This window comes from Caretta caretta, chromosome 8 (assembly GCF_965140235.1).
Source record: "Caretta caretta isolate rCarCar2 chromosome 8, rCarCar1.hap1, whole genome shotgun sequence".
Taxonomy (NCBI): Eukaryota; Metazoa; Chordata; order Testudines; family Cheloniidae; genus Caretta; species Caretta caretta.
The window spans coordinates 11,890,017-11,901,700 of NC_134213.1; the positions used below are offsets into that span (position 1 = coordinate 11,890,017).

General features: G+C 40.1%; 1 protein-coding gene across 5 annotated transcripts in view; it reads left to right on the forward strand.

Moving 5' to 3' along the window:
* The window catches only part of MACROH2A1 (macroH2A.1 histone), a 71,821-nt gene extending 65,938 nt beyond the window's left edge, over positions 1–5,883 (forward strand). For all 5 annotated transcript variants that reach the window (XM_048860392.2, XM_048860395.2, XM_048860394.2 and 2 more), the window contains exon 9: positions 5,150–5,883. In XM_048860392.2, coding sequence (XP_048716349.1) covers positions 5,150–5,315 — 166 coding nt within the window. In that variant the 3' untranslated portion in view covers positions 5,316–5,883. The remainder of the gene's footprint in view (positions 1–5,149) is intronic.
* The last annotated feature ends 5,801 nt before the right edge of the window (positions 5,884–11,684 follow it).

The following is an 11,684-nucleotide window of genomic DNA, read 5'->3' on the forward strand; positions in this document are numbered from 1 at the left end:
GATTACCTCTTCTGTTCATTCTCTCTGGGGCACCTGGCATTGGCCACTGTCAGAAGACGGGACACCGGGCTAGATGGACCCTTGGTCTGACCCAGTAGGGCCATTCTTAGGTTCTTAAGTATATTTTTTTTCTCAACTGGATGACTTACAGAAGCCGTTGTTACAAGGAGTGTATTGCTGTTGAATAGAATGAAATCCCAAATAATCATTTCATTCATATTCAGTTGTGAGCCTGTCTGACTGACGGACAAGATTTTGGGGTATATTCTCTTGGTATACGCATGTAATTCTCACTGAAGCCAATGAGAACGTTGGGGATTGCAACCTTTAGAACACGAGAGAGAGAAATACTTAGCTGTTTTCTTTAATTAAAGTGGGGAAGGGGAATGTAATTAATTTCTATGAAGGAGAATATATTCGTTCTGTCTCTACTGTTGTTTTGTAAAGTAAAAGGTTTTTGCTTTTTTTTAAATAAATAAAGCTTTTAAGGACAACAGACGCCAAAGGCCGCACATGCACACAGCTGTTCTGGTACAGACATCTGCCAAACAGACATCACCCAATAAACCCACGTAAACAGCTTCATTCTCTTTTATGGCTGAGGAATGGGATTATGTGTGGGCAGTTACAATAAATCATTTTGTACTTCAGGGGGGAAATAAAATGGCTTGCTTGTAGCAGTCAGATGCTCAGCTACAGCCAGCCTCCAGAGAGCACAAGTCAGGGGGTGCTGTGCAAAGGGGCTTAAAGCTCACTGTAGCATGGCCCTGGGGAGAACCATGAGGGAGAGAAGTTCACTAGAGGTTCAGTGTGAATACAAAGTCACCCCCTCTGAATGGGGTTTTATTCCAGGGCCTCTGACTTTAAATCTGTCTTGACACCAGTTTGGCAAAAATCGCAAACTGCAGGTTTACAAGAATTAATCTCAAAATACAAATAGTGCAAAGCTATACAAGTAATTCCTGTTTTCCCTGAAAGCCCCTAAGGTGGTCTCTGGTCAGCACCTCACTCCCCAGGTCTCTCTTTGCTCTTTCTAACGTGTTGACCCTAAATAAACTCCCTTGCATCTAGTCAGCTTGCAGACATGAATGCCTCCCTGGTTGTTATTATTTATTTGTATTACCACAGCACTTACAAGCTCCAGTCACGGACCCGGACCCATGCTACGTACCACACAAACACCAAACAAAACAACAGTACCTGCCCCCAAGAGTTTGAATCTAAATAAAGTTTACAATCTAATCCTGGAGCCCTCTTAATCCTGGGAATTAAGCCCCCAGAGCTCTGCCTGTGTTCTCTTTTGGCATCTGATTGGGACACCATTGGGGTGGGGTGCAGCAGGATCCCGGGGGCATGCCAAAAATTGTACACTCTATCACACTCCTTTGCTCCTGGCGCTAGTCTGCATAAGTCCCCCTACTGTACCCCTGTAATAGAAACAGACTGAAGTCCTCTCTAATTTATATCAGTCTGAAACATCCACAAGGGACCAGAGAGAGAGCTGGGGAGTGATGGAGTACAGGGGCATACTGGCCGGATGCCTTTTTTTTTTTTTTTTTTTTTTTTTGTGAAGCCAGCATCCAGGAGGGTAAGTTGTATAAGAGCTCCTATGACAGCTTGTGCACCACCATTGGGTTGTTCCTATATAGGGATGCGCCTCACTAGGACAGCTAAACTAGCTTGAGGAAACCTGTTCTGATAAGAGGGGAACAGCATGGGCAATTTCATGTCGTCAGGTCTGAAATATTCTAGGCTTACTACAGGCAGCTTGTCCAATATCCCATTATGTACAGCACAACCACACAGTGTCGGTTAGAATATGTTTTATTATAAGGTATTCTGTGTAATATGTAGTACGTGGCACAGGCAACTGCCTTCTGGCTTTGCTGCTGCTTCTTCCAGCATATAATAAGAGGAAGAATAAAACAGTATTATTGGCCAGATTCAATGCAGGTATAATCCAATGCTAAGAGAGGTAGCACCTGTTAATGCCAGGAGTGAATTTGGCCCTATATCTTCAAAGTGCTGGACAAACACTAACTAATTCCCAACACTGTTGTGCAGTTTGTAAGTAAGAAGTAGTATTCCTCTGTATTACTAGTAGGTGAGTATCTCAATAACTCCAATACTACGATAAGGCTAGGAAGGATTAGTTTTTTTATCGGTAAATATCGGTAACCTTCGATTTCACCCTAGACACACAAGCTGACAAAAAACATTTCCATTGATGGTAATTGAAATTTATAGATAGGCGGAATAAGAAAAATGCTGCTTGAAAACTTATTAGAGTTTGATTGAAGGCTAGTTACTTTGTTTATTTTGACACATGATGTTGACAATTTGTGTGTGAAGTTATAAAACTTAAACTGTTTGAATTTCAACATCTACCATCATTAAATAATTATTGTCTGACCATCGTCCCCCATCATTTCCTGCAACTGTGAACATTTGAATCCATAATAATTGGAAAAAAATGCCTAAAAATAAACATGGATATCATCAATTGAAATTATAAAAAAAAATCAAAATCTAATTCTGCCAAGCCTAACTATGATGTAAGCATTCTCTTTGCTTAAATGCAAGAGTGGCTTTAAAAAAAATAAAAACTTTCCTTTACTACGTAAAACTTTCTTGGGAAGAAAAAACAACCTTGTTTCCTTAGGGCCTGATCCTATTCTCATTAAAGCTAATGGCAAAATTTTTAATGGTACGGGTTTTTGACCCTTTCCTAATATTTTCCAAAAGGCAAAAGCAATTTAAAAACCTAAATCATTGAAAGTCAACGGCTAAAATTTTCAAAATTGCCCACTGTCTTTTTTCCATGTACCAAGTACTGTTGTTCCCTATAATGCATCTCTTGTACAACAGAAAGCAGCCTCTGTGGCTACTAGTCACTCACGTTCCACATTGTGCATTCTTATTTTTATTCCAGTACCGCTTAGAGGCCAGTATCCATGTCCCAAAGCTCTGATGTGCTAAGCACTATGCAGACGCAGAGCAAGAGACAAACCCTTGTCTAAATAGACCGCGATGGTTAAAGGCGGGGAAGAGAAGTGGGTACAGAGAGGTGAGGTGACTTGCCCAGTGGGCACCCTGCGGGTCAGTGGCAGAACCACCCCTGATTCTCGGTCCAGTGGCCTCTCCACTACATACCCTGCCTCCCCACAATCCATCTGTCCTCTCTTAGCAACCACAGTAAATGAGGGCCTTATAACGACCAAAGTGCCTCAATCTTTAATCTGCCTGTCAGGAAAGGTAGTAATGCACCTGTAGACGCTTTTCCCAGAAGTGGCAATAACTTCACAGTGGCAGCTGTGGGGCTGACAGGAATGAGAGGAGGCCCAGATGTTTCTCTGAAACCAAACTGTCAGAATGAGGGAAACCCTAACTTTTGTGATCAAAGGCCCATGCTCCCTCCAGCAGTGTTGTGGGCCCACCCACACCTCTCCAGTGATTGGGATAGGACAGATTACCCCCATAATCACCGAGGCCCATGGCCTGCCATAATCTGTTCTGCCTCCCCCTTTTGTGGCCATGAATAGGGTTTCTTTGGCTTTACAGCTATAGGAAACTCCTTCAGTCTCTCTGGTTCCAGTGGAGAAGGGTAAAAAGATGCTGAGATAGGAGGTGGAGAGTTCTTTTTGCAAGCTCTCATTCCTCCAAAGCTGTACCCCAGCTCGAAGGTATGGTGGGGAGTTGGCTCTTTGCAACAGATCAGTGTTTCTGCAACGTGCGTTGACCTGTTGTGTAGCCAGCCTATGTAGCCTTCCAAATCTGTAGAGCCCAGAAGGTCAAAGAGATATTCTTCTGGGTTGGGTCAACTGTTTCCAGTGGAGCTTAAAATGTGAGTGGCTTTTTGTGTATATTTCCCAATAACAAGATGTGCAAAAGACTTGTCACATATTGTCAGCACAGCCAACATTCAGATCTGTTATCTGACTGCTGCAATGTAACTAGGTGGTTGCATTTTTTTTTTTTTTGAGACAGAAGATTTTACAAGATTTTTACAGAGCCAAATGGCTTTCATAAAATAGATTGGGTTGAGCTGGAATCCAGATATATGGAAGAGGACGTGACCTGGAGTGGGGCAAAACATTTGTTTGAAATCTGTAGGAAAATTCTAGTGTAAAAGTATTGAACACCTGTGGTGGGTCAGTATAATATTTACAGTTTCCTGTGTCGTGTAAATCTTTAAAAATACTTCCTCCATCCCATTCAGCTCCTTTCTTTACTTCTTCATTTCTTCTGTCACCTGTCTCATCTGATTAATCCAGCTGCTGCATAATTACTATGCACAACTGTGTTTACATTAGGAGACTGTGGACCAAATTCAACAAACTTGATGCAGAAGGTTCAAATTACCTTGGCTGCAGCCAGCCAAGCCCCTTTTGCCTATCAGAGGGTGACCCAAGTAGAGAATGGTTTTGCTGCTGTTTTCTGAAACCTGGGCATCTTCAGCCCTCCTACTACAGTAATTATAAAATTTAGGAGACGAGGTACGAGGTAATGTTTAATTTAGGTGAGCAAGTCTCTCACATTTATGCCCTTCTCCCACTATGTAACTTACATGGCTTTAACTCTGAATTTCAGAGAGGCCTCATTAGGCCTCCCAGTTGGCAGGCAAAAAGTATTTTAAGTATCCTTTATACCACTTAAACATCGCTCTGTGAAATTCTCACAAGGGATCGGGAGTCACAACTACAGGGTTCTGTTCCTGGACCTGCAAATATCTTTATACACAAACAGCTTTGCTCAAGTCCTTTGGCATCTGTGTGACTTAGTGTACCCATCTGTTAAATGGAGATAATAAATAACTTTTTCACTGGGGCCTTGTGAGACTTAATTCATTAAGGATTAGGGTGTAGAGAGATTCAAGATCTTTGGATGAAAGTTCAAAGGATTATTGTTTTAGGAGTATTTTCCTCCACAAATGTTTTTTAATTACTGGTGCATTTGAGCTCTATGTCTAAATAGCTAAAAAAGTGTTAAAACCTAAATTCCATTTGGAACTCACACACTGTTACTTTGGAGTTTTAATTACTACACTACATAAAAGAGACTTCCTAGATATTGTTTGCAAGTTGCAAGGCTAGTCTATTGAAAGCTTTCTGTGCAAGTCTCCTTTTCTTTTCTTTTTTCTTTCCCCTAGAAATGGCTTCCCGAAGCAAACTGCTGCCCAGCTGATCCTGAAAGCCATCTCCAGCTACTTTGTGTCGACAATGTCCTCTTCAATCAAGACAGTGTACTTTGTGCTCTTTGACAGTGAGAGTATAGGGATTTATGTGCAGGAAATGGCCAAGCTAGATGCCAACTAAGCCTAGAAAGCTACAATACCAGCCCTCCGACCTATTCTCTCCCCCTGCCCATCCCCAGTCCTTAACTCATTGTGAGGCAGAGCTCCCCTTATTTTAAATTTCGCTCATATAGGGGAATAAAGTTTTTTTTGTTTTGTTGGTTTTCTTTGGGTGGTTTTTTACTTTCTAAACTGTTTTTCTGTTGGCACTGATGATAGTTGGCATTACTGCTGTTAATGCACTGTATTCCAGGCATCGTCTGATTTTTAGTGTAATCTAGGAGATTTTATAATTTTATTTTAATGAAGTATTGATTGATGCAGAAAGTTGTTAGCAGTCTGTAGTCTTTTACTTGTGGAAGAAACCGGCAGACCCTATTTTGTAACTGTGTTGTGGTGCTTTATCAATACATCGCGTGGCGTTCCTTTCATTTTTTAAAAAAAAGAACACATGCTACAAAACTAATTTGTTTGTTTGTCTTAATGATGAATCTGGGGGAAAAACAAAACAAAAAAACCTCTGTTGTCCTTAATTATATTTGCAATTTGGAATTTGTGTGAATTGATTTAGTAAAATGTTTGAACTGTTACAGTTGGTGTGTTTGAATTATTTTTTAATCCTTTGTTTGATACACCTCAGCGGTTTGGGGGGATGGAATGGATGATAAAATGCACTGGGCTTCCATCCAGATTCCAAACCAGAATACTTAAAACCTGGTGCCCAGAGGTGCTGAACACCCGCAGTTCCCATTGACTTAACTGCACTGGTGAGCGTGCCGCACTTTGGAAAAGGAGGCCTTTGTAAATTGAAATAAGTGGTCTCATTTTCTGGTAGGTGCTTAGCTTGAAAGTCCATGGACATTTAGTTATCACTGATATTTCAATCAAAGCATGATGTTATAATTTTTGAAGCCCCCCCACACTGTTCCCATGTGTTTTGAAGGTAGGCGGGTAATTTGTTAATCATTGGTACTTGATTATAAAAATTGATATATAGGATCCAGATTAGTTCCAGAGAGCTAATAGTAGCCTGTTTTATATGAAGGGGTTTGTGTTTCCCAAATACAAATGAATCCTTGTATTATTAGCCCAGTTTGCATTTGGTTGCCATATTGTTCTCACAGCCCAAATCAGATCTGTGTAAATACAGTCTTACTTTACAGCAGTCACTGGTTTGTACTTTGGGGGTGGGAGGGAAGTTTCAAAAGATATAGGAAACCTACACTATATTTCATAGGACTGCTATCCCTTGGTCAAAAGTTTTTCCTTTGAAACCTTGTGTTCATTTTGTCTGTCTTCTAGACAGAAAATGTATGTTTATGCTTGTTCAGCAAATTATATTTGCTGATGAAACAGATTCCTTCCTTTTGGCCCAATCCAAAAGCCCATTGATAGAATGACTGTTACTGACTTCAGCAAACTCAGAATCCAATCCTGGTCAGAATTTGATTGAGTAATTATCAGATGTGTCTGATTTATAGTAACGTGACCTCTGTTGAGATTGCTTGTCACGGTGTGCTTGTAATTCCGATTATATAGAAGTGTTACAAAGTGCAGGAAAAATAGATAAGTTTTCAAATAAGAAATACTTAAGCAATAACAGCCTCAGTGGGGCTTTTTGTGATTTTTGGGGGAGGGGGTGTGGAAGGAGGGAATAAAGTAGATAATTTGAGCCAGAGAGAGAGAGAGATTTGAAAGTTTAGTTGTCTCTTATCTTTCCTTAAGAGTGTCATGCCACACATTCTTAAAGGAAAAAGATTGAAACTGGAAGTGAAAAAAATCACTTAGAATGGTATAGGATTTAAATAAAATGTTTTACTTATACTGCAGTGACATTAGTTCTAATCACTATGAATTCTAGAACTGCATTTTGCACAAACTCCACTAGATGTCACTAAAAGGATTGAAAAATAAGTAAAAGCATAAAATACATTTGATTTAGATGTTTTGCTGCAGAGAAGTAAGCTGAATTTGTCAGTGTGGTTTGCATGGACTTGAAGTATATCTGTGACTTCCCTTAACACGGATGAGATGTATACATCAAAACTTGTGTGCACCGTGCTATTTACAGCATCTACAATCTTTTCTTTGCAGTTTATAATCTAGTGTAATGTTTAACACTGTAATTGTTGAATGATTTTAGAGCAAATGTCATTTCCAAAGGGTCACTGAAAAATACAAATATTTTCATTCAGCACATCCAACTTCAATTACAATTCAGATAGTTTCAAAACTGCTTAAAATACCTCTCCCCTGTCCCCCCAGCAAAAAAAAGTGTTGAACCAATATATACTATTACTTCTACAACATCAAGGCAAGTACATGTTTTTCTGTTTGTAGAACAAAGTGGAATACAATTCAAATTAAAAAGGATAGTTTGTCTTTGGCTTAGAGTCTAATACACTTACATTGAGTACTCCACAAGCAGTCCTGTCGATTTCACTGCAACTGTTTGTGAAGTCAGGTACTTCTCATCATGAGAATGGCCATCATAATCTGGCCCCTTGTGAATTACACAGGATGTTAACGAATCACAGTGGAAAAAGTCCTTGTAGGCAAATGGCCCATCTCCATGTGAACAGAAGGTTTGTCCCTTGAAAAACATTTTTCATTGTTTTGTTTGCTTTAAAAAAAAGTCCCAGATAACATGTCTTCCACTGCTTTCCTTGGCAGACCATTCCACAGGTTGATAGATTTCCCCGCACAGGAGCTTTCTTTAGCCTAAATTTCCCCTTTTCTTTAATTCCCTCCAATTAATCCTAATTATGGACCCTGATGTTGCACTCATTGAAGTCACTAGGAATTTTGACTTTGATTTCAGAGCAGGCAGTACTGAGCTATATGCTCCTGTGTACCAACCTAGATCTTTCCTCTTCCATGAATTTATTCTAACTCATGTCATGTCAATAAAAATGATCAACCCATTTAAAATGGGCCCAACAAACTCTAAGTAGTTAAAACTGATTTGGTAATTTTATTACTTAATATTTTAAAGGGACAGTTCTTAACCCAGCATGCGTCAGAGTTGCTGCCTTCCAGCCTCCACACAGTTAGTATCCAGTGCACTCCCACTCTGTGGATGCAAATGGATTAAAATTGGCTTAACAACTGGCCAACTGATAGGTCTCAACGTCATTGTAAATGGGAAATCATCACTGCATGGATGTGTTTCCAGTGGGGTCCCACAGGGACGGGTACTCTATTTAATATTATCAGTGACCTGGAAGAAAACATAAAATCATTGCTGATAAAGTTTACAGATGGCGTTATGGTGGTACATAGCGAAGAGGACAGGTCACTGATTCAGAGCGATCTGGAACACTTGGTAAACTGGGCACAAGCAAGTAAGTATGCATTGTAATATGGCTATGTGTAAACGAATAGATCTAGGAGCAAAGAATGTAGGCCATACTTACAGGATCGGGGCTCTAGCCTGAGAAGCTATGACTCAACAGATTCAGGCAGTCATGGTGGATAATCAGCAGAAAACACGAGCTCCCAGTACAATCCTGTGGCCAAAAGAGCGAATGTTATCCTGGGATGCAAAAACAGTGGAATCTCAAGTAGGAGTAGAGAGGTTATCTTACCTCTATATTAGCTTGGTGCACTGACTGCAGGAATACTGTGTTCAGCTCTGGTGCCCACAATTCAAAAAGGATGTTGATAAATTGAAGAGGGCTCAAAGAAGAGCTATGATCATTATTAAAGGATTAGAAAACATGCCTTATAGTGATAGACTGAAGGAGCTCAATCTATTTATTTTAACAAAGAGACGCTTGAGTGACTGGATAACAATCTATAGATATCTACCTGGGGAACAAATATTTCACAATGGGCTCTTCAATCTAGCAGAGAAAGATATAACACAGTCCAATGGCTGGAAGTTGAAGCTAAACAAATTCAGACTGGAAATAAGGTGTAAATTTTTAATGGTGAGTAATTAACCATTGGAACAAAAGTTGTGGTGGATTCTCCATCGGTGACTATTTTTAAATCAAGATGGGATGTTTTTCTAAAGAACTGCTCGCAGAATGATTTGGGGGAAGTTCTATGGCCTGTGTTATACAGGAGCTCAGACTAAATGATCACTGTGGCCCTTTCTGGCCTTGAAATCTATGAATTTGTAGATGAACATACAAAGTCCTAGATGCGCAGGCTCCTTCCTTGACCTGGTGTGGCCTCACGCCAGAAAACACTAAAGCTCCAAACTGTGCAGAACAGCTCTGTAAGGTTCCCAAATCCGGCCTCCTCTGTCAGCAAGGAATTCAGAAGTTAAGGATCCAGCAGCCATGCTACACAATCTACAATATGACATACATTTTCAGACCCAAACTACTGTATCAGGGTACGTCTTTAAAGTAGAAAAACAGGAACAGGAAGTGCTACTACTATGTATATTGTGGCCAGGTTATCCTTGCTTCCAGAACCTTAACTTTTGCAGTTTGTTTTTCAAATTTAACTGGGCAAGCTCCATTTGCCCCTCCCTCCCCTGCCCACCTCACCCCAAAACAACCACATTCAGGCAGGACCAAGTATGGAAAGCGTCAGACCCAAAAGTGAGTGTTTTCATAAGATTGTTTTTAATGTGCCTGTCACATGAATGTTTCAAAACAGGAGGTTAAAAAGGAAACTGTTTTGCAACCTTAACTATGGCACTTACTATTAATTCTGTCTGAAACCCTTTTGTAATGGGTCTGATTCTTCACTCTGTTTTTACTCTGGTGTAGGTCCATGAACTTTCTACATTGTGCGAGAGAGAGCTAACTTTACTACTGTCCTTAACATGCATCAAACTATGTGACTTTAGATATTGCCTGTGCATATTATAGCCTACTGTCCTCCCAAAGGCTCACTCATTCTATGCTGTAAGCCCATATGATTTGTTTATATGATAGAATGACTCTATTGCATTCATGGTCCGGTTGCCATGCTAGGTCACAGCAGCAATTAGCTGTTGACAGAAGTGTTATTTTACCTCCCAAGAGGAAGTAAGTGAAAATGCAGTTTTTCAAGAGGAAGAGTTCACAAGTATTGTACAGATCTTCTGCCACTGGAATCCTTGTTTCCTGAAGGCCTACAGTATTCACCTGAGGGATGGAAGCAATGAATAATAACATTTATATAACTCTTTTTTGCAAAAAAACACTTTGGGAATGGAAGAGTCTTTGGAAACAGAACTGGGAATGTGTCTTATATATGCCTGACCTTGACAAACAAGTATTCTCCTGCATTCTCTGCCTATGAAATACTGCCCTCCATATCTAGGAAGCCCTAAATAATCTGCGGCCTTCCTGCCTGAAAGGTCACTTCTGTCCTTGTGCTGTACTGCTGCAGTTGTGATCAGATTTGGTCCAAAAGCTAGAGCCCCCTCGCAGTGTGATAAAGAAACATCTGCTGGCACAGTGATCTGGACAGAAACCCTCTCTTTCACCCCAACCTTTCTGGCTTGACATAGCTGGAATTTGTTCACCATGCTACCATGATGAACCTTTCCAATGGGCTTGCAAGGAGAGGGTTGATATCTGGGGGGAATGATTGGTTTTCTTTTAATTTTTTGCTTAGCTGGTTATTTCCGGTCTCGGTTGGATAGCTATTGGTCAGTATGTGTGTGTTTAAAGAAACCTGAAATGCCCCAGAGCCTGCCATTGGCATCTTTTTAACAGTGATATTATGAATTGAAACTCATGATACATCATGATGATGATATTTTCAATGTACTGAGCTATTTCAACTGTTTCCCTTCTCTCTACTCGCTGTCACCAAGCATTGATCTCTATTCATCTCACAAACTAGAGTAATTAGGCTTGGTGATTATACATGAGATAATAATTGACAAATATTTGTGTAATCTCTGCAAATTGAGAACATACTGCAGAGGCTCCTTAGTTATTTATTACATTGTGTTTATATGGTACAGCATACCCATAACCAACATGCCAATTAAGTACCATGAGGTAAGGAAACCTCTCTCTGGGGAACGTTTCACTGAATGCTTCAATATATTTGTTGAAATTTCATAATTATAATAAAATAACCCTCAAGTAGCTCACATTAGGGGCTTAGTTACCATGCTATATTAAAACTATAAATAGTATTGATCTCCATCTATAAATACTTAGGTATTCAGGAGAAAACATAAAGAAAAGGAGGACTTGTGGCACCTTAGAGACTAACCAATTTATTTGAGCATAAGCTTTTGTGAGCTACAGCTCACTTCACTGAATGCATCCGATGAAGTGAGCTGTAGCTCACGAAAGCTTATGCTCAAATAAATTGGTTAGTCTCTAACGTGCTACAAGTCCTCCTTTTCTTTTTGCGAATACAGACTAACATGGCTGCTATTCTGAAACCTGTCATTATGCAAGGAGAAAGCATGTCTACAGACATACTA